Source organism: Pleurodeles waltl, chromosome 3_1 (genome assembly GCF_031143425.1).
Source record: "Pleurodeles waltl isolate 20211129_DDA chromosome 3_1, aPleWal1.hap1.20221129, whole genome shotgun sequence".
Classification (NCBI taxonomy): Eukaryota; Metazoa; Chordata; class Amphibia; order Caudata; family Salamandridae; genus Pleurodeles; species Pleurodeles waltl.
Genome location: NC_090440.1, coordinates 1,432,603,300 through 1,432,627,175, shown reverse-complemented (window position 1 = coordinate 1,432,627,175; position 23,876 = coordinate 1,432,603,300). Strand labels below are relative to the sequence as shown.

At 47.5% G+C, this 23,876-nt stretch overlaps 1 protein-coding gene across 1 annotated transcript; it reads left to right on the top strand.

Moving 5' to 3' along the window:
* The first annotated feature begins 285 nt into the window (after window positions 1–285).
* APOA1 (apolipoprotein A1) lies at window positions 286–11,256 on the top strand. Its single transcript, XM_069224963.1, has 4 exons — window positions 286–402; window positions 6,651–6,718; window positions 8,717–8,870; window positions 10,548–11,256. Exons 2-4 carry the CDS (start codon window positions 6,673–6,675, stop codon window positions 11,131–11,133), a joined length of 786 nt encoding a protein of 261 aa, XP_069081064.1. The 5' UTR covers window positions 286–402; window positions 6,651–6,672; the 3' UTR covers window positions 11,134–11,256.
* The last annotated feature ends 12,620 nt before the right edge of the window (window positions 11,257–23,876 follow it).

Genomic DNA, 23,876 nt, shown 5'->3' with positions numbered 1-23,876 from the left:
CCCCTGAGTGTACAGGCTCTCCTGCAACTTCTCAGTGAGTGTCCCCCAGCATAGCACACTACTGGCCATGGACGAAAACCCCCTCCCAGATGCCTCAGTAAGTTATCCTTAGCACAAGTGATTCTACTGTCGCCTCAGGGGCCTCTCAGTGAGTGACTCCGAGCACAGATGCCTCTGCACACCGTGGGTGTAAAGTCTGCTCCTGCATGGATGTTTTCGCCTCGCTCACGCCTGCGGGCAGTCGACGTGACCCTTGAACTCCGAATTCCACATAGTCAGAGATTACTCAGGGATTTCCAAGTAGAGCGATAATGATCAGACGCCAGCTAGTATAAACAGCAGCTCGCAGCCGGGAGGAAGCCAGAGCCGAGGGGAGCCGCACAGAACCGCACCGGCAGCCTGGTAAGACCGACATTGCAAGCGTCATACGTGCCAGGGAGGGCTGGGGACGCCTGGGAGAGTGCCCCAACGAGAGGGAGGTCTGTACTTTTTTCAGCAGAAGAGGGGTTGCTTCCTGACAGCGAAAGACCCACTACCTGTGCATACCCTCTCTTAACAGTGCGCTTTTTACCCTTTCTTTTAACTATGTCACTCACCTTTACCCCACAGCCTCTGTCGCTCAACTTTACTCCTTCAGCATTTCGGCATCAATGTACCAGAACAACTGTACTCTCAAATTTCTCCTCGAATTTTCTTCCTCGACATAGCCCTGTAATTTAGCTGCCTGCTATATGATCCCTGTCCTGTTCATAGATCATGCCCCCTCTCACGTTTCCGCTTTCAGGTTTACCACTTAGCTTTTCTGTCTCTCATTTTCTCTCTCATTCTGCTTTTCTCCGTCCATATTTTCCCTCAGCTGTCCTGTCTGTGCTTTCGCTCAGTTCGTCTCCTTTCATCTAATGCTCTTACTTTCACACCTGCCTGCTGTTCTCACAACACTGTCACCACCACGTTTAACTCCACTGTTCCCCTCTTCCCAAGCAGTGCCCTGTCTCCGCACCACTCAGTTCCATCGTCCTCGCTTTCTTCCTTCTCTCCGACCCTCTCCCTTCCTCCCTTTCTATGCCCGTTTCCCTCCCTCTCTCCCTTTATATGCCCGTGTCTCTCCCTCTCTCCCTTTATATGCCCGTGCCTCTCCCTGACTCTCTCTCTCCCTCCCTTTCTATGCCCGTTTCTCTCCCTCTCTCCCTTTCTATGCCCGTGCCTCTCCCTCTCTCTCCCTTTCTATGCCCGTTTCTCTCCCCCTCTCCCTTTCTATGCCCGTTTCTCTCCCTGTCTCTCTTTCTCCCTTTCTGTGTCCGTGCCTCTCCCTGCCTCTCCCTCTCTCCCTTTCTATACCCTTGCCTATACCTGCCTCTCTCTCTCTCTCCTTTTCTATGCCCATGCCTCTCCCTGCCTCTCTCTCCCATTCCATGCCCTTGCCTTTCCCTGCCTCTTTCTCTCCCATTCTATGCCCGTGCCTCTCCCTGCCTCTCTCTCCCATTCCATGCCCTTGCCTTTCCCTGCCTCTTTCTCTCCCATTCTATGCCCATGCCTCTCCCTGCCTCTCTCTCGCTCCCATTCCATGCCCTTGCCTTTCCCTGCCTCTTTCTCTCCCATTCTATGCCCATGCCTCTCCCTGTCTCTCTCTCGCTCCCATTCCATGCCCTTGCCTCTCCCTGCCTCTCTCTCTCCCATTCCATGCCCTTGCTTCTCCCTGCCTCTCTCTCTCCCATTCTATGCCCATGCCTCTCCCTGCCTCTCTCTCGCTCCCATTCCATGCCCTTGCTTCTCCCTGCCTCTCTCTCTCCCATTCTGTGCCCGTGCCTCTCCATGCCTCTCTCTCTCCCATTCCATGCCCTTGCTTCTCCCTGCCTCTCTCTCCCATTCCATGCCCTTGCCTTTCCCTGCCTCTTTCTCTCCCATTCTATGCCCATGCCTCTCCCTGTCTCTCTCTCGCTCCCATTCCATGCCCTTGCCTTTCCCTGCCTCTTTCTCTCCCATTCCATGCCCTTGCTTCTCCCTGCCTCTCTCTCTCCCATTCTGTGCCCGTGCCTCTCCCTGCCTCTCTCTCTCCCATTCCATGCCCTTGCTTCTCCCTGCCTCTCTCTCTCCCATTCTGTGCCCGTGCCTCTCCCTGCCTCTCTCTCTCCCATTCCATGCCCTTGCCTTTCCCTGCCTCTTTCTCTCCCATTCTATGCCCATGCCTCTCCCTGTCTCTCTCTCGCTCCCATTCCATGCCCTTGCCTTTCCCTGCCTCTTTCTCTCCCATTCTATGCCCATGCCTCTCCCTGCCTCTCTCTCGCTCCCATTCCATGCCCTTGCCTTTCCCTGCCTCTTTCTCTCCCATTCTATGCCCGTGCCTCTCCCTGTCTCTCTCTCTCTCCCATTCCATGCCCTTGCTTCTCCCTGCCTCTCTCTCTCCCATTCTGTGCCCGTGCCTCTCCCTGCCTCTCTCTCTCCCATTCCATGCCCTTGCTTCTCCCTGCCTCTCTCTCTCCCATTCTGTGCCCGTGCCTCTCCCTGCCTCTCTCTCTCCCATTCCATGCCCTTGCCTTTCCCTGCCTCTTTCTCTCCCATTCTATGCCCATGCCTCTCCCTGTCTCTCTCTCGCTCCCATTCCATGCCCTTGCCTTTCCCTGCCTCTTTCTCTCCCATTCTATGCCCATGCCTCTCCCTGCCTCTCTCTCGCTCCCATTCCATGCCCTTGCCTTTCCCTGCCTCTTTCTCTCCCATTCTATGCCCGTGCCTCTCCCTGTCTCTCTCTCTCTCCCATTCCATGCCCTTGCTTCTCCCTGCCTCTCTCTCTCCCATTCTGTGCCCGTGCCTCTCCCTGCCTCTCTCTCTCCCATTCTGTGCCCGTGCCTCTCCATGCCTCTCTCTCTCCCATTCCATGCCCTTGCTTCTCCCTGCCTCTCTCTCTCCCATTCTATGCCCGTGCCCTTCCCTGCCTCTTTCTCTCCCATTCCATGCCCTTGCCCTTCCCTGCCTCTTTCTCTCCCATTCTATGCCCGTGCCTCTCCCTGTCTCTCTCTCGCTCCCATTCTGTGCCCGTGCCTCTCCCTGCCTCTCTCTCTCCCATTCCATGCCCTTGCTTCTCCCTGCCTCTCTCTCGCTCCCATTCCATGCCCTTGCCTCTCCATGCCTCTCTCTCTCCCATTCCATGCCCTTGCTTCTCCCTGCCTCTCTCTCTCCCATTCTATGCCCATGCCTCTCCCTGCCTCTCTCTCGCTCCCATTCCATGCCCTTGCTTCTCCCTGCCTCTCTCTCTCCCATTCTGTGCCCGTGCCTCTCCATGCCTCTCTCTCTCCCATTCCATGCCCTTGCTTCTCCCTGCCTCTCTCTCCCATTCCATGCCCTTGCCTTTCCCTGCCTCTTTCTCTCCCATTCTATGCCCATGCCTCTCCCTGTCTCTCTCTCGCTCCCATTCCATGCCCTTGCCTTTCCCTGCCTCTTTCTCTCCCATTCCATGCCCTTGCTTCTCCCTGCCTCTCTCTCTCCCATTCTGTGCCCGTGCCTCTCCCTGCCTCTCTCTCTCCCATTCCATGCCCTTGCTTCTCCCTGCCTCTCTCTCTCCCATTCTGTGCCCGTGCCTCTCCCTGCCTCTCTCTCTCCCATTCCATGCCCTTGCCTTTCCCTGCCTCTTTCTCTCCCATTCTATGCCCATGCCTCTCCCTGTCTCTCTCTCGCTCCCATTCCATGCCCTTGCCTTTCCCTGCCTCTTTCTCTCCCATTCTATGCCCATGCCTCTCCCTGCCTCTCTCTCGCTCCCATTCCATGCCCTTGCCTTTCCCTGCCTCTTTCTCTCCCATTCTATGCCCGTGCCTCTCCCTGTCTCTCTCTCTCTCCCATTCCATACCCTTGCTTCTCCCTGTCTCTCTCTCTCCCATTCTGTGCCCGTGCCTCTCCCTGCCTCTCTCTCTCCCATTCTGTGCCCGTGCCTCTCCATGCCTCTCTCTCTCCCATTCCATGCCCTTGCTTCTCCCTGCCTCTCTCTCTCCCATTCTATGCCCGTGCCCTTCCCTGCCTCTTTCTCTCCCATTCCATGCCCTTCCCTGCCTCTTTCTCTCCCATTCTATGCCCGTGCCTCTCCCTGTCTCTCTCTCGCTCCCATTCTGTGCCCGTGCCTCTCCCTGCCTCTCTCTCTCCCATTCCATGCCCTTGCTTCTCCCTGCCTCTCTCTCGCTCCCATTCCATGCCCTTGTCTCTCCATGCCTCTCTCTCTCCCATTCCATGCCCTTGCTTCTCCCTGCCTCTCTCTCGCTCCCATTCCATGCCCTTGCCTCTCCATGCCTCTCTCTCTCCCATTCTGTGCCCGTACCTCTCCCTGCCTCTCCCTCTCTCAATTTCCTTGAATCTTGCACCCGTGTCCCTGGTAAACTGCAGAACAGATGGCATAGTTACTTTTTAAAACGGATGCCGGTAGGTTAACCGAGAGCACAAGTAATCAGTTACTCTTTACGAATACTCGCTCAGGCCCGGGTTTATCTGCACATTACAGTGTGTGAATGCTGGCAAGCCTTGCGGATTGTTTAGGCAATCTCTTGTGAGCCTTTTTTAAATTGAAAAAAAGCATGTATTTATGGAATTTGTGGTCGAATAATCTGCATAAATAAGCCATGTTACTTCTGCCTTTCAGTTAATGAGTGTAACCTAATGTTGACTGCTTGTGCAGCGTTTATGCTTCAAGGGGCTGAAGGTGTCTCTTGGAAGAAGACAACAAGATGTAATTCGGACATTAAATTCTTAAAGTTCTGCAAATTAAATATGCAGCCGACACATGCAATCGCAACGACAAGTTCATAATGATTTTAGAAAGTATTCTGTGTGGATTCATATTTGTGACCACTGGTTGCGCATACACAGAAGAAACACAGTTTAGTGAACTACCCTGCTGGCCAAGTGACTGTGCACTATTTATTTTTCAGCTTTAAATTAGTTTATATTTTACTTTATGTGGTTGTTGTTTTCTATTTAGCTCTTATGAGATTACAATAAGACCACACTTTATTTTACTACCTTACCCTCAAAGTATTACATGTCTTTTCATCATAGAGTATTTCCCAATAACCAATAATTCCTCAATGAATAACATTTGTAGCCTTCAGACAACACATACAGAAAATTCGAGTGAAATATTTGTCCCTCAAAGTAGTACGCGTTATAAAACAGAAGGTTTTAATAAATTTAATCAGATGCACCAAGCGGAACGCTAAAAAGAAGACTGGGTCGTGGAGAACACTGACTTTCCTCGCAATGGATCTTAAAGGGACATGCAGTGTAAATTCTGTTTACCCTTCCGTGCATCGTTAACAATGTTGCTTTGTTTGATGACGTCTGCTTGGGGTTTGAATTCATTTGTGGCATTATTCACCACATAGCCCCTTTCCTTACAATAATCAATAAATTGATGGCAATTTAGAGAGAATATGGCGGCTCATTAATCAATGTTGCTCCATCTCCCCGTTAGGCTGCGTTGTGCACTTTAATCACATAAGTACTTCCGAACTAAACTTCTTAAATGGCCAAACATAATCTCTTCTAGAATTAAAGTTGCCTTTGTTCCAGCGATGTATTCTTCAGTAGAAATTGCAACAATTAAAATAAAAACAGGGAAATTGAAGAATACATTATAAATTCCAAAATGTATATTACCTCTCTAGCACTAAACACGGAGTAAAGCGTCCTTAGAAATTCGGAGCTTAGTTTCCAAACGATTTTTTAGACCGACGAGACTCAGGGTATTAGAAGTAACTCTACAAATAATGAAATAGGTAAGTGAAGTGGTAGGGAAGACCTCTCAAAGCACGGGGAAAAGGAACAGGTAATACTACAGTAATACCAGTAATACTACATAAATGCATCTAACTTTCAGTCCAACCAGATCTCTCGAGGCCACTCAATCATCTCCCATCACTATCTTCCTAAACACTATCCTTTTTGCAACTTTGCAACCAGCATGGCTTTAACTCACATCTGGCCAACCGCCATCTATGTCTGACCAACCCCTGAATCTCCTGTGCAAGAAGTCCGAAATGTACTGATGTACTGTACTGGAAAATATGGTATTCCGTGTACCCTGAAAGATGACTTAGGTAGTTGTGCTTTCTCTTCAACAGTTAATTCTGGCTGAATTCACTCTGGGGTTGGTTTGTTTTTATACACTCCAGAGATCACTAGGCATATATACACTGAGTTTTATGTATTTTTTTAGAGGCGGATTTATGAAGTGAAAGGCTGTGTGACTACGCAGTGCAGCAGATGTTCCTTTTCTTTACTCCTTTAGTCTGTAATATCCCTCCATGGTTAATGGCTAGTTGACTCTAGGGTCAGCACTTCACTCCTGGTCCAGACACCATTGGTCCCATCCTCTGCTTTTCTGCTACAAATCATTGCTCTTGGCAGTGTCATTCCAATTGGCTCCGTAGAAGTAACCATGGCTACAACTCCCAGACTGAATTATGTCGACAACTGAAAACCTAGGGCTGAAAACATGGTATTTTGAGCTTGGTGTTAGCCCAAGGCCCGGAACTAGCAGAGATCTACAAGCCAAAGGCCTTGTCCAGCTGACATCTTCTCCGATGTGACCAAGGCAGCTGGGAATGTTCGGATTAGGGGTGACTCCAGCTGTTTTGTTTTCATGTGGCTGTCACTCTCTGTATTTTTCACAGTTCGTCAGAGAAACTCGGAAAGATGCGGTGCGTCGTGGTGGCCCTGACAGCTTTACTGCTCCTCACAGGTAAGGTCTTAGATAGGCCACAGGTGAGAGGGGTGTTGGGGTGCCGGGGGCTTGTCTGTCTGTGGGGCCCATGACCAGCAAAATAAGATGTAAATGTATATAGGTGCATAGATGCGATGCACACAGCGGACTGTTTACAGGGGCTATTAGTGCAACACCCCAATAAAGACAGGCTCACTGATGAGAATGTTAAGCTTTTGTGTAGGGCGCGGAAAACATGCCAAATTATTTGTTTGCACTTAGATAATAAATGCTTGTCAATCCTAACTCTTTGGTGAATACTAGACCCAAGCAAAATGTAAATCACTCTCGCGTAATTGGCATATTTTCAGGAATATCACATGTTGCTTGTTATGTGAAATTCCTGAAATTAAACCACATCTCATTATAACGGCATAAAATTTACTGAAAAATGATAGTATGGGAACAAAGAAAATGACCACGACAGGAGTGAAAGTTATTCGCAAAAAAAAATGTGTTTTTGGAGCTATTTTTTAGATGCGAGGGTGCATTTTATGGTATCAAATAGCGCTGACAGCCGTATTAGCATTTCGCAAAATTAGTCCTAATTTGATGTAATTCTCCCGAAATTCTGTGATTTATACGGAAGAAAACTACCCTAATTTTACACACCCATACTATTTCTTTCATTAATCTATAAAGAAGAGACAACACACATACACTTTCCTGGCCTCCGTAATGGCTGCTCATACATCTGAGGTAAAGTCGGCGCTGGCACACAAACGCCGGTACGTCACCTGCCCACGCTGAGGGTCACGTAGATCACATTCCTCACAGAGTAGTGCGCTCTGACACCTACTTCTTTAACGGCGGAGCTTGTCTTGGGCAACGTAAGGGCAGATGGGAGAGCCGTATAATTAAGTCCCGCTTCTGGGATGCCCAGATTGGGAACATTGCAGTCCGGACCACTAGAATTTTGCGGCACAGGAAGACCACATTGTACAGCATGTTTAACAAAACGTTGTAGCAAGGAAATCAAACGATGCAGCACATTTAATGGCTTTATTATTTAACTAATAGTCATTTTAGGGAACAATAATGCTGGTCACTGGTTTCACCTCTTTGTACCAGTTTGTCACTAGAATTCAGCACTCTGTAACTGAAAGATGACCAGTGAAATGATTGAATTTTTTTTTCCATCTTCATGCACAATGTGTGGTACTTTTTGGTTTAGTATTTGTTGATCCATTTGAGCTAGAACTATTTGTATAATTTACTGTAAGCCATGCAGCAATTGACTGATCACTTGGAGGGTGAGGTAAATCTACAATTATGCAGAAAATGCCACAACCTCAAAATCGCCCAATTTCCATGGGACATTTTACAACATAACATAATCTAAATTCAACCACGAACCAGAGGGAAAGCCATGAATGTCAAATAGATAGGTGTAGTTCTTTCTCAGTGAATAGTCAGCATGTCTACCTAATTGCAGTCTTGGTCAGTACGACTGGGGGGGTTCAGGTGTTAGGGGGGCTTCAGAGTTCCCACCAATCGCGCTGGGCTGTATTGTAAAAACACATTACATGAGAAGCATGAGAAGCATGGATACCAGGAGGGTTTAAGGGGCTTTGGAAAGAGAGAGAATGGTGGATTGTGAGGTACTTAAAAACTACATTTTTTAAACTAATGAAGACCGTCAAAACAGAGGGGAATATATATATATATATATATACATACATATATATATACATATATATATGTCTATATATATATATATATATATCTCCATCTATATATATATATCTATATATATATATATATATATATATATATATATATATATATATATATATATACTGTTAAAATGCCAGGCGGAAACCGACATACTTCGCCATATCCAACTGAAAGCACTTGTACCCAACTATTTACTACAGAATATATTTTGTATTCTGAATACAGAATACAAACATCCTCCACCACCCCCAAGCCACGCACCTGACTAATCGACGTAAACTCCATTTTCCTCTCCCACAGGGACGCAGGCCCGCTTCGTATGGCAGAATGAGGAGCCACAGGGCCCGACGGAGAGAGCCAAAGAAATCGTTCAGAACTATGTGAAGCAGGCGCTGCAGCTGGGCAAGGAGGCCATAAGCCAGGTTGAGTCCTCCGAGTACGGCAAGAAGCTCGAGTAAGTGGTCTCTTGAGTGAAGGTAGAGGTGAGGGGACTGGTACACCGGCAGCCAAAGGGTTCTGTGGACAAAGGTCCATACCTCACTGAAGGAAGGTGCTGGATGTCTGCGTGGAGCGCTTTATATAGAAGAGAGGTCTGGCATGATTTAATCAGCACATTGCCATTGAGGAGGAGGTTTTGTTTAGAAATAATCTCCTCTGAAGGACTTTATTTAGAACGCCTCAATAATGGATGGGTTTAGCCAGAAATCATCCCTGCTCGAAGGGTTTATTTAGAAGTTAACCATCAGGGGGAGGTTTATTCTGATCTCGTCTCTGAGGTGGCTTCAGAACTCTAAGTACTGGAGGTATTAATGCAGAATATTGGCTTTCTGGATTAGAAGGACTCGTTACTGAATGTGCTCATTCATGCATGCTCCTTATTGAAGGGTTTTTTGATACCACTTTCGTCCTGGAAAAGGTGTTTGGGGGTAGGAGGAGAATTCAAAAGGATTCCGTCCTGCAGGATTCGTGCAAAAAACTGCCCTTCTAGCGGTGGTTCTTTAGATCACCACATGTGCTCTTTTCTGAACAGGTTTATTCTGAACTTCTTACTGAAGAGGTTTATTAAGAAACCCCACCTCTTTACGTGTTGGGGGACTTAGTGGGGATCTGAAAGAAGTTTTCAAAACACTATGTTCTTGTTGGGGTTTATAGATGTCAGTGCCACCAAAGGCTTTTATTTACATTGCTACCTATCTGTAGGGATTTATCCAGGTCTCCATAACCCTAGAGAGGTTTATTCAAAACGTATATCTTTTAGAGTGTTTTATACATAACATAGGTCCTGCAGAACATCATGAGTAGCACCGGCTTCCCACAAATAGACTTTTAGTAGAATATAGAATTCCCTGACAATAAATGTTTGTTTAAATTTCTGGAACATAGCAGTGGGTTTTCCTAGAGTTTACTTGTATGTCCTTCCCTGGCAGGTTGCTGAAGTCCCAGTTGATGAGAATGAAATTTAAGTGGCTCTCTTGGCTAGAGCTTTAGTGCTATCTACCCTGTGCATCTGCATGACTTCATATGTTGTGAAATCCGTAAACCATGCTCCCCTGTGATTTTCTGTTACACTTTGACCTTGCAGGTTCCATTTGCCCACTGATCTTTAGATTTCACCCACATTCTGGCATTCACATTTCTTTAACCCCTGAGCTGTAGACGCCAGCTGTCCTTTAACCTACACAGGCCTACTGGCCTCTAACCTGCAGTTTTTATTGACTTTAGCCTGCACCTTTCTTTTACCGTCTTTCTCCCTCAACATAGATTGTTCGCCACCTTGTGTCCTGCGCATCCAGCGTTTACTCGGCATTGGCGCCCCCTCTGTTCATTGCCACTTCACCTCATGTTGCCATGTTCCCCTTAGCTCGCCAATGTTTTGATATGCAAGTCTCTTTCACAATCGGACCCACAATTCCATTCTGCTCTCTTGTTGCCATCTTGCTTACCGATCCATGCTGCCTTATTTACCCGTCCATCTATCGACTTACCTGCCACCCCATTTTATGATCTTACATGCCCGATCATAGCCATCCCCCCCCCCGACACGTGCATCCATTCTGCCCTTTGTCCCACTGTTCCTTGCTACAGTCTGGCCCATGGTTTCACCTTATGTTCTTCTTTGCTCCCTTCTTAGCCTCAAGATTCTGGATAAGCTTGAGATATTCAGCACCAATGCTCAGCACTTACAGAAGCAGTTGACTCCCTACATCGAACAGGCCCGTGAGCAGGTGGCCAAGGAGTACGAACGTGACCTGAGCGTCGCTAAGGAGAAGATCCAGCCAATCTTGGAGGGGTTTCAGAAGCGCTGGGAGGAGGACGTAAAGGCCTACCAGAGGAAACTTACCCCTGTGGCCGCCGGGCTGCAAAAGCAAGCCAAGACCAGCCTGGAGGCCTTGTCCAAGGAGCTGCTGCCCATAGCAGAGGAGTTCAGGGACAAGCTACGCGCTGACGTTGACCACCTCCGTGTTACCATTACCCCCCACCTGGATGGGGTTCGTCAACAAGTGACCAAGAAACTGGAGGAGCTGCGAGCGAAAGCCGGACCCCAGGCAGAGGAATACAGGGCTCAGATGTCATCCCAAATAGATGCTTGGAGGGAAAAGTTTGGGCCCATTGCTCAACAACTGAAAGAACGGCTTATCCCCCATGCCGAGGAAGTGCAGAGTAAGCTGAACAGCATTTACGAAGCGCTGAAAGCACAGTTATCCCCCGCTGCCTGAAAAGGGCACTATTGACCACACAGTCCACTCTGTGACTCTTTTTATAACTATCCAAAAATTTCTACTTTTGCTACCTCCTCGCTCGTATCCTCTTTCTCTGTAATAAAGCTTTTCGTCAATTTACTTTGCTGTTCTGTGTATATATAAGATTTTTGTCTACTTTCATTGCCTGACAGTTGAGGCCACTGAGACCAATCCTTCTTCGTTTGACCTCCTCTCACTGCCTGGTCTCATCCCTGGGTGAGGCCACGGCTCTGTCACTCTGCATCCAGCCCTTGGGATAGTAAAACCACTTGGAGCCAACTATCCCCCTGGTTTCGCTGTAGGCCTCTCTCACATCTTATTTTTAAAGTGTGCCCTCCATTGTTCCCCACCTAGGTCTCTGCTAACCTATATATAGGCCTACACATGTCTTTTGGCAAGCTTGGTGCTAAAGTGAGAAGGCCCCCACTGCTTCTGTAAGGACTTGTAATTATGTGATTCCTCGAGTCGTTATAGCGTCTGAGTTATCAGTGGCACGTGGTGTTTATTTTTATTGAAAAGTTATTTTATTGCACAAAATAGGCTGTGCAACCAATACAAAAAAAATCACAAAAGAAAATAATGCAAGTTCACACCCATCCTAACCTTTAGGAAAGTGATTATTTAGGAATCTCGACCGAATCCCACCAAAAAGAATACTGGAAAAGTGTGCATCTCTAGGGAAGATGGAATCAGCATTAAAATAGATGGATAGCTCCCAATAAGGCGCAGGGCTATACCACATTGTTACACGTGCTAACCGGACGTCCAGTTGAAGACAGCACATAGAGGTCTACTTGAAAACACTCTCCTACAATAAAATAGTCTAATACTGTTAATTAATTAAATAGAAGACATAGGCCCTCATTCCAACCCTGGCGGTCTCTGACCGCCAGGGCGGAGGGCAGCGGAAGCACCGCCAACAGGCTGGCGGTGCTTCCTGGGCTATTCTGACCGCGGTGGTAAAGCCGCGGTCAGAAAAGGGGAACCGGCGGTTTCCCGCCGGTTTTCCCCTGGCCCAGGGAATCCTCCATGGCGGCGCTGCCATGGGGATTCCGACCCCCTTCCCACCATCCTGTTCCTGGCTGTTTTTACCGCCAGGAACAGGATGGCGGGAACGGTTGTCGTGGGGCCCCCTAACAGGGCCCCACAAAGATTTTCAGTGTCTGCTTAGCAGACAGTGAAAATTGCGACGGGTGCCACTGCACCTGTCGCACCCCTGCAACTCCGCCGGCTCCATTCGGAGCCGGCTTCATTGTTGCAGGGGCTTTCCCGCTGGGCCGGCGGGTGCTCTTTTGGAGGGCACCCGCCGGCCCAGCGGGAAAGTTGTAATGGCCGCCGCGGTCTTTTGACCGCGGTGCGGTCATTCGGCGGTAACCGCATGGCGGGCGGCGACCACCGTCCGCCACAGTCAAAATGACCGCCATAGTATTTATGGTTACACCTCTGGCAAACACGAACACCTAATACCAACCTCAACCACCTTCTTCAGATGAGTCTTAATCCATTCTCCCCCCAACAGCTACTCTCCCCCTTTTCACCTAATCACTCCTGCATGACTACCCACACGCTCCCCCCGGCTGTCTCTCTCAAAATGTCAACCAATCCCAAAGCCCCCATTCTCAGCTCCTCACACTTTAACCACTCCCAGCTCCCACCATCTCCTACCATTCAACCAGTTTTCATCCAACCATCCCGGCACTTTCTAGCCATTACCACTTACCCTCTGTTCCAACACCCTGAAACTGCTCACCCAACTACCCTCTACTTATGCAATGTGTCTTGCGTTTGCTCAAGTTAGAGCTACTAGCGTTATAAATTCCTAACTGGACTTTTCTTGCCACATATATTGAAAATGAAAAGTTAAACAGTTGACATAAGCAAGCCAATTCAAAGCGTCATGGCCGCCATGAGTGTGAATGCGTAGGAGAGACACAAAAGGAAAAAGAAGTTTGCTCGCAGTCAAACGTGTCAACAATTGTGCAATTATCCATGTAACAGGGTCAATGGCCAAGGCAGTAACAAAACGCCCCAAGGAGGGACAAACGTAAAGCATTTACCAATGAAGATAAAGGATTTTTGAAAAGCAAGCCCATGAATGAATGATAGTGATGGGCGTGGGGTGGGCGTGGCTAAAAGCCCACAGACAGATTACAACACAACAGTGCGCTTGCGTGCTCGACCTAAAAACAGCCCACTTCACCCAACTCTCCCTCCATCTTATTCCTTCATTCGGCAACCCCTACCTCAATGTCATCTTTTCTCCCCAGACCTCCTCACCACTCTGAGCTCTCCCAGTTAACTCACATTGGCTCATCTGAAACACAATCACCTAAGCTCTCTACTTCTGTCCCCATCTGTTTCCCCTACATCAACTCCACTGAAACACAATCATGTCTTGATGTTGACCCTTCATGGAACTCCTGTTCTCTTATCATATCTCTCAAAGAAAAAAGATATCCTTATACGGGCATTCCCTCAGTTCAGTGACTCACGTACAACTTACAAATGCTACCTACAACATCCTTCTCAGAACACCAGACCACAGACAATCAGTATCTTCTGGGATAAGTGCTTCTTTAGACCCAGACACACAATTTCCTTAATAATATTGAGCTATTCAACCTTGTTGAATTCCCACCATCATCTTGAATCGCATTCACATAAAAACCCACATCACTCTATTCTTCAAATTCACAACACCTCTCCTAATCTGATCCTAATCTTCACTCCACCCACTGGAAAACCAGTACATAAACTCATCAGTATTTCCCCCATTTGCATGCTGCATAACTGCTGCTCGCAGTCAAATACTGCTTGGGGATTTCAGAAACGATCAAGGACCTTGACCTAGGCATCACGGTTCTCACTAAAGCCCAGTTCAACAATAGCCCAAACAATATTCTGCCTCTCCTATTAGCCATCTGCACTTAATTTTTCACTGTGACCAAGAAGGCAGACAAGGTGGTCATTCACAGATACACGCTAAGCTTCTCCTGCTTAACTGCTTTCAGTCCTTGAAGTGCAGGCAGCCGGAAATCTCACATGTTGTCCAAACTTCAGAATGAACATGTTGTATTACTCCCCCCAGGACAATGCAACTCTGATTTAAGAATTCATGGAATTCCTTATATCCCAATTATTTAGCTCAGACAACATTATCTTCCTTGGTGACTTCAATCTTCACTGGGACTCCAAGGGCAACAATCTTATGGACACCTTCATTTCTTTTCTTAGTGACAATGACCTCTGCAACCCTGCCAGAAACCCACACACTAGAAGGACTACACACTGGATCTCATCATTTCCAGAACTCCCCTCCTAATGACCAGTGACCCCATGCTGGTAGATCTGTCTGAGCACCTGGAGATCCCCTTCACAGTGTCCTTCACCTACACTAAAACCTATGGCCAACCTAAGAAGGAAAAAATCTGCATTAGGGACATAAATTGTCTCAAAATCAAAGCCCTTGCTAACGCAGCCCTCCTAAATCTCACCTCGTAATCAAAGAAGCCACAGATAAATTCATCTTCTGTATGGAATACTTCATTGAGGAATTCACTCCCCTCAATAACAAATGCAGTAGACTCAAACTTCTCTACCTTGGTACTGAAAATACATCTGTGAGGAAAGGAGCTTCTCTTAAAGCTTGAGCAATAATGGAGGCAAGGGCCCTCCCTTCTCAGTCTTATTAAGTCATGATCTATGATGAAAAACTAAGAAGACTGTATTTTTAGTCAAGTCTTTGCATTTCCACTCTCCTGGGCACTGCCAAAAATAGACCTAAACTGCTATTTGAGGTAATCAAACAGACTAACAACCCCAACCCCTCACCCAAGTACTCTGAGACCTTATTATGAGTGTTTGGGTGTACTTTATGAAATGACCGTGGACTCTTATCGTACAGTACACTCACAAATATCATCTTGGGTTCAGTCAGGCTTGTTTATGTAACCTTAAGCTCAACCCTGTGTAGCTGTGGCTGCCAGCGGGAAGGCTTAGCAAAAGAACTATGTGTAAAACATTTTACAGCAACAGACAACTAAATAAGAAAGCAATGACACACGAAAGAAAGAAGACACCAATTTATAATAAGCATTTGCAATGCAGTGGTCTTGTGTTTGCTTGAGTTAGAGCGATTAGCGTAGTAAATTCCTAACTGGACGTTTCTTGCCACATAAATTGAAAATGAAAAGTAAAACAGTTGACATAAGCAAGTAAATTCAAAGCTCCACGGCCACCATGAGCTTGAGAGCGAGAGTTATTAGCTCCCTGCATGTATGTTTAGAAAGGATTGCGGCTGGGATGAAAGGCAAACCGAAACTGGAGGAAGGGCCATCACATGCTGTAAGAGGAGGAAGCGTGGCGTAGTGTGATGGCCAACAAAAATGTTCACTTAGTGAAATCGCCTGGGAGGGAACTCAGCACACAAAAGAGGAACATTTCACAAAATGCCCAATAAAAATGAAGCATTTAAAACAAGCACAACAAAGAATAAACAGCAAGAGTAGGTGTGGTGAAAAGCCCAGAGGGGGATTAAAACAGGCCAGAGCACTTGCGCGCACGACCCTAAAAGCAGATTATATTTTTATGAATTTTTATAGACCATGACGAACAAAATCCAAGGGAGGGTTCCAGAGATACAGATTTTTTAATATATTATTACCTTTAAATGCAACTGCAAACAGGCGTTGGTCAACAAAAACGTTGGAAACTTTTGAAAAGTTTGAAACAGTTCAGCTACTCTGGCCTGGGTTAGTCAACCCCTTCTGGCAGGACAGAGGTCTATCGGTCCAGAGTGGACACTTTGGACAGTTACCTGGCCACCAGAGCATTTTTGAAGCAAAATCAAAACTTTACAGGACAACCGCTATTTACATCAATGGTAGTGGTCCTGATGCTGAAGGATGCAGGCAAAAGATGCTCAAACTATTTCAGTTATGGTGCACCTGATGGAGGTGTCTTTGTGGGTGCTCCTAGGCCCACGTGTGAAGTGGGGTAAACTTGGCCACAGCGAGCGGGGCCCCTCAAAGTCCTCTGGGTTGCAGTAGGCGACCAGACGATGCCGGGCGTCTGGTCAGTCTGCACCACGGTTGGGGTAAAATCCTTAGGTGGGAGCTAGTGTCCCTTGGGTGCAATAAATCCAGACTTGGATAGAACTTTCCGGTCACGCAGACTCGGTTGCAACTTTTGGCTATCTCAGATTTGTCCTCTTGGGTGCCTGGCAACTGGTAGCGGGAAAACGTCTGTAGTGGCTAGCAACTTGTCGGTTTGGGATACTTCAGCTCTTGGTTTCCTGGAGCTGATTCCAGAAGATCAGCTGCCTGATCCTTGGAGTCGCTGCTGTAGGATGGGCCAGGGAATCAACCTTTCCCTGAGCTAGGAACAGCAGACAGAGTCCAAACTTTGCTAGCTCAATGTGCAGCAGGTGCAGTCCTTACAATGGTGCAGCCTCTCATTGTGCAGATCCAAGGGCAGTTCTTCAGTCTTCTCTCCGGTTTCAACATGATTTGAGGGTCAGAGTGCCAGGGATGCCATATTTATCCAAGGACAGTGTCCTGAGGAGACCACGCGGCCACTAGCCAATGAGCTACTGGGTTCCCTCCTACCTAGTGACAAAGTTCCTGTGATGTGTGGCATCTGGCTCTCACAGAGTACTACATTCTTGCCCCTTTCAAGATGGTGGCCTTCCTCAGTCGTTAGAAGCTTTGTAGCCCATCCTAGAGGCGTGACTACCAGAGGGATACACACCCACGGTAGAACCAGTTTGACAGTGAGTTCTCCCTCCTTGACGCTGTCACCAACTTGTCTGCAGGAACAAAAGGCAATCTGCTCAGGGGTGTTGACGCTACTTCCCTCACAAAGGTGGCTTCACCTTTGAAGCTTGACTTTTGCTAGTACCCTGAATGGTCAACCGTGGAGAGGAGGTGACACCTTACTCCGCTGCAACTGCCTTTGATCCTCTGCTGGGGAGTCGTTCATATGTCTCCCCAGGTAGTCGGAAAGCTGTCTGTGTGCTAGAGCCTTTGTGAGGCCGCTGGGCTAGCTGGAGTACAGAGTGGTAACTTTCTAAAAGTTGCTTACATTTAATAGTGGTATTAAATTCGACCTGGGCATCAGGTCAGGTTTAATGTCACAATTAAGTTGATACCTTATATGACCCAGTTAGGGAGTCTCATTCAGACGTTAACCGGGTTGGTGTTGCAACCGGTAACCCTGTGTTAGCCAGTAAGTCTAAATGTTATCCACAGCAAAACAAACATTTGGAAGTGTTGCTGTTGGAACACATAAAAAATATATGTCTTACTTAAAAAATACAGCTCCCTGCTGTAGGAGGCTGGCCTGGTTTGTAGTGAGTACCTTGGGTGCTTACACCTTATACCAGGTCCAGTTATTCATTGTTAGTGAATGTAGTAGTATTCTAGCAGCTTAGCCTGATAGAGGTAGCTATAGCAGAACAACTTAGGCTGAACTAGGAGACATGCAAAGCTCATGCAATACCACTTATAGGTACATAGTACTTATACTCAAGTACAGACAATATTCAGTGTTACCAAAAATAAAGGTATTTATTTGGGTGACACAGTACCAAAAATATCGTAGAGACAATACTCCTTCTGGAGGTAAGTATTATACACAATATATACACTAGACACCAAAATTAGACAAGTAAATAGTCATAGAACAATGCAAACAGTAGGAAATCCTATAGAATGCAATGGAAGAAAATAGGTCTAGGGGAAACACAAACCATATACTAAAAAAGTGGAATCTGAATCACAAATTCCCCCCTAGAAAAGTGTAGTGTGTGCAGAATCACTGGGAGAGTAAGAATACAGTAAAGGTAAGCAAATTACCCCACCCCAGAGCCTAGAACAGCAAGAGTAAAGTACTGCAATTTTCCTTAGGACACACTACACCTCGTTTTGGGGATTTTGCAGCAGTCAACCAAGTCTGCAAAGAACAACTGCTGGATTATTGGACCTGCCTGCAAAGGAAGGGGACCAAGTCCAGAAGCCGAAAGAAGTTCCAGGAAGGACAGGAGCCCCTGCCAACCCAGAAGAGGGTGCAAAAGAAGAGTCCCCGATTAGTTGAAGAACGCAGAAATGCACCCTAGGAAGACGCCAGTGGGTTTCTGCATGATGCAAAAGATGTCCTACGGTGTGAAGATTGTTGCAGATAAGATTTCGTGTCGGAAGTTCCCAACAAGCCTTGGCTACGACAAAAGTACATTTTTCATCAAAATGGCACTGGATGGACCCAGTAGGGACCTGGGGGCCTCAACTCTATGTGAGGATGCTCTCCGCACTTTAGAGAGCCCTCAGGATGCCAGCCAGCACCCCCAGAAGCCATAGGATCCGGGTTCAAAGAAGGTGCAAAACGTGGTTGATGCAGCAAAAGAAGGCCCCACGCCAACAGAGAACAACTCAGTGAGTTGAGCTTCACAGGATGGAGTGCTGGGGACCTGGGCTAGGCTGTGCATGAAGGAATTTTAAAAAGAGTGCACAGAGGCCTCAGGAGGTGAAGAAGACACAATACACAGGGGTACTGTCATTCTCGGAAAAGGCAAGGTCTTACCTCCTCCAAATTGCGTCAGCAGGACCTCAGGATAGTCTATGTCGATGATGTCCACCCTCTGTGTCCTTAGGAGCACGCTCGTCACCGTGAGAGGAGTACCAGGGTACTGGTCGTCGCCTTGGAAGGTGCCTGCTTGGAGCAGGGGAGTGATTCAGTCACTCCACAGGAGATTTCTTCGGTCATTCTGGTGCAGGATGAAGACAGGGAGTCCCCAGAGCATGCACAACATGGGAACTGTTGCAGTTGCTAACTTGGAGCTGAGGTTGCTGAAGAAAAGTGTCTCTTGTAGACACTTTGTTGCAGTTTCAGCGTTTCTTGGAGCAGGCTCCAGTTGATCCAAGGTCAGACGATGCTGAAGTTGTTGCAGAGGATTCCTGAAGGAAACCAGCAAGCAGAATCTGAAGAGAACCCACAGAAAAGACCCTAAATAGCCCTGAGAGGGGGATTTGCTACCTTATCAGGTATGGACCTATCAGTAGGGGTCTCTGACGTCACCTGCTGGCACTGGCCACTCAGAGCCCTCCAGAGTGCCCTCACACCTTGCAAAGCAAGATGGCTGATGTCTGGGACACACTGGAGGAGCTCTGGGCACCACCCCTGGGGTGGTGATGGACAGGGGAGTGGTCACTCCCCTTTCCTTTGTCCAGTTTCCCACCAGAGCAGGGGACAAGGGGTCCCTGAACCGGTGTAGACTGGTTTATGCAAGGAGAGCACCATCTGTTCCATTCAAAGCATTTCCAGAGGCTGGGGGAGGCTACCCCTCCCCAGCCTGTAACACCTATGTCCACAGGGAGAGGGTGTAACACCCTGCTCTCAGAGGAAATGCTTTGTTCTGCCTTCCTGGGAGTGGACTGCCCAGATGCCAGGAGGGCAGAACCCTGTCTGTGAGGTGGCAGCAGCTGTAGCTGCAGTGCAAGCCTCAGAGAGCTGGTTTGGCAGTACTAGGGTTCCATGGTGGAGCCCCCAGGATGCATGGAATTGGCTCCCCAATACCAGATTTGGAATGGGGGGACAATTCCATGATCTTAGACATGTTACATGGCCATATTCGGAGTTACCATTGTGAAGCTACATATAGGTACTGACCTATATGTAGTGCACGCGTGTAATGGCATCCCCGCACTCACAAAGTCCGGGGAAATAGCCCTGAACTATGTGGGGGCACCTTTGCTAGTGCAAGGGTGCCCTCACACTTATTAACTTTGCACCTAACCTTCAGCAAGTGAAGGTTAGACATATAGGTGACTTATAAGTTAGTTAAGTGCAGTTAAAATGGCTGTGAAATAGTGTGTGCACTATTTTGCGCAGACTGCAATGGCAGTCCTGTGTAAGGGTTTGTCTGAGCTCCCTATGGGTGGCAAAAGAATTGCTGCAGCCCATATGGATCTCCTGGAACCTCAATGCCCTGCGTACCTAGGTACCATATACTAGGGACTTATAAGGGGGGGTCCAGTATGCCAATTGAAGTTGGTAAATGTAGTCATTGGCCCACAGTGACAAATTTTAAAGCAGAGAGAGCATAAGCACTGAGGTTCTGATTAGCAGAGCCTCAGTGACACAGTTAGGCACTACACAGGCATACCCATTAGGCCACAAACTATGAGCACTGGGGTCCTGGCTAGCAGGATCCCAGTGAGACACGGTAAACACACTGACATATAGGTTTTTATCTATGAGCACTGGGAACCTGGCTAGCAGGATCCCAGTGACACAGTAAAAACACACTGACACACACTCACAAACAGGACAAAAGTGGGGGTAACCATGCTAGAAAGAGGCTACTTTCCTACACCTGCCATTGGATTCTATCTGCCTTCCTTAGGGGAGACTTACAGATAGTGTTAAGGGATAGGGTGGCTTTGGCAAAGCCAAGCTGGTAGTGAAAACACTGACCTTCTGATCTGCAGGGGCAGGCTAGGAGCCAGTTTGTAGTTTGCTCACACACAGGTTGGCACCAACAGTGCTGCAGCCCTGAGTCTTACATGCCCCGGTACCTTGGGTACTATATGCCAGGGACTCAAAAGTAAGTCAGTCCTTGCCAAATGGGTGTATCCAATTCAACATGCAACTTGTAATGGATCAGAACACCCGCACTGAGTTCTGGTTAGCAGGCCTCAGTACACTCTCAGTGTTGAAAAACCAGCAACATCAGCCCAAAAATTCGGGGTGAACATTGAAAAAGAGGTATTTACTTACATTACCCCCTCCAGGCAAAAGGTGATGAGGAATTAACTCTTATCCTGGTAATTCTCATCAGCTGAGTGGAAGAAGCTGGAGGGGCCATCTTCATTGGCATGGTCAGTCCCAAGCCTGTGTTCCACTGTAAAGTCCTTACCTGTAGAGAAATGGACTACCTAAAAAATATGGAGTTCTCTCCTCTCATCTGCATGAACCTTCTGAGAGGCCCATGGTCAGTTTGAACTATGAAATGAGTCCCAAACAAGTAGAGTCTTTGCTGCTTCAGGGACCAAACCACAGCAAAGGCTTCCCTCTCAATACCACTCCTATGCTGCTCTCTGGGGAGGAGTGGCCTGCTGATAAAGGCAACTGGTTGATCTTGACCCTGGTCATTTAACTGTGACAGAACTGCCCCAATCCCATGGTCTGAGGCATCAGCCTGAAAACAAACCCTTTACTAAAGACAGGTGCCTTTAGGAGAGGTGCTGAGCACAGTGCTTCCTTAAGGGTGTCAAAAGCCTTTTGAATGTAGTCAGACAATATGACTTTTCTTGGCTGGTTTTTGAAGGCTGACTCTGTTAAAGGTGCCCCCATTGTACGATATCCTTTTAGAAACTCCCTATAGTACCCAGTCAGGCCTAAGAAGGCTTTGACCTGAGTCTTTGAAGCTTCCCAGGCCAAAATTGTCTGGATGTTGGGCTGGTGTGGTTGTACATGGCCTCCACCAATGGCCTCCACCAACTTGGTGGCCCATGTACATTACAAACTCTTACCCGAAGTGCCACTTACTTGCCTTGATAGCCCTGCCTGTTAAAAGGCTTGAAGCACTTCCTTGTGGCAGACCGGATATTCCTCCAAGGTGGAACTAAAGACAGTAGTATCATATAGTTATGCTGTACAGGAACCTTCCAGACCTGAAAGTACTCTATTCACCAACCTCTGTAAGTTGGCAGGTACATTGTTCAACCCAAAGGGCATCACCTTAGACTGAAAGTGGCATTCTGGGGTTAAAACAGACATCTCCTTGACTCTTGGTGTGAAGGCTATCTGCCAGTAACCTGAAGTCAGGTCAAATGGTCCTCAACTTGTCTGTGAGCTTATCAGTTCTGGTTATGGGGTGAGCATCACTCTTGATGACTGCATTTAGACCTCTGTAGTCCACATAAAATCAAATTTCTAGTTTTCATCTTTTGGGTTGGGTTTGGGCACTAGAACCACTGGGCAGGCCAATGAACTACTAGAGGGCTCAATATTCCCAGCTCTAGCATCATAGCAACCTCAGCTTTAATGCTAGCCTTGACATGGTCTGACAGTTTGTAAATTTTACTTTGACATGCCCAAACTCCTGGCTGTCCTTCATATGCTGGTGTCAGGAGCATTCCAGACGACGAGCGCACAAGTGGGTGGTATCTCTCAGCAGTCCTTCTTGGCCTTCCTACCAAAGATTCTGGACGCAATCATCCACCTCACACCCTACCACATCTGCTTCCCCAACATCCAGCAACTGCAGCAGGAGACCAAGCAAGGTTTCTACCATATTGCTGGATTCCCGCATGTGGTGGGCATAATAGACTGCACCCATGTCCAACTTTTGCCACCTGCTGCAACAGAACAACTCTACAGGAACCGCAAACACACCCATTCGATAAATGTGCAGACCATTGTGGACCACCGTGGGCTCTTCACAAACATCCTAGCCAAATATCCCAGCAGCGTGCATGATGCCTATATATTCTGGCATTCCACAATAAATGAGTGGTTCCAGGGTGGGCAATATGTCAATGGGCTACTCGTAGGTAAGCCACCATATCAATCAGTATATATACAACACACCAACCTAGTAGGACCAAAAATACATACACCACACTAAACACACATGGACAGGGGAACATAGATGTATAGACAACAACACATATGCCACATGGCATACTACTCCGCATACATTTCACATCACACACGCATTCACCCATATGTACATAATACAGCCACAACCTGACTGGCAGACCATGTGAAGGACGTGGAGCACACAGGAGCTGGGCCCAAACCACTACAAGTGTCCACTGGTTGCCAACTAAATACAGACCTTTCACACATAACACCTAACAATGAATAGCTCAGCTATAAAAATGGCATTGGGCATGTGAATCTAAGGAAAGTCTCATATAAGCACATCCCCACATTTGTCATTGTGTCAAAGCCTCTGGTGGCACCAATATCAAAAGCCATCCAAGTGTTAATATTACCAACTACATATCACCTAGACATACCAGATGTACCCATTGTGTGCACCTTCACCTGTCTGGTGCATTGTGCTGCACACATAGGAACACAACATCACCAACCATGAAAGACCATGGGGCAGAATAATGAAAACTGGTGCAGCACCTAGTTCAGCGCCACTTTACTTGTACCCCTTAGGGCCCCCCTAACATCACCATGTGTGCACCGGGTACAAGAAACGGCGCACCATGGTGCAGAGTAGGTGCAATACTGACAAGATAATGTATGCCATAGTAGGACTATGTAGAAGTATTGAGAACATACCTGGTCTTTCATGCACTATACATAGGACCCATGCAAAACTATGGAGTGCCCCCTCTTAACGCCTGCTCTGTGTCTAAGAACCTTGGAGATTCCTCTGCACCAATTTTGCAACTCCTCCAATTATGTGTCTCTCGCCCTTGTACACATGATGGCTGGCCACAAAGGGGCACTAGGTATCACACTGCATGCATAGTGCCTCATAGTAACATGGAGGCCTGTGTTTGGCCTTTTAGGGCTACCACGGTGTCAATACAAATAACACCATTGTGGTGCAAGGAGGTGGTCGTTTCCACAACCTCAAATATAGACAGCACAACACATATTTGGCATGGTTGTACTGTCAGTCCAGATTTAATTTGACAATCACCATGTCCCTGAGCCTCAACCCATGATAGTAATGTCCATCTCCTCACATCAGTGCA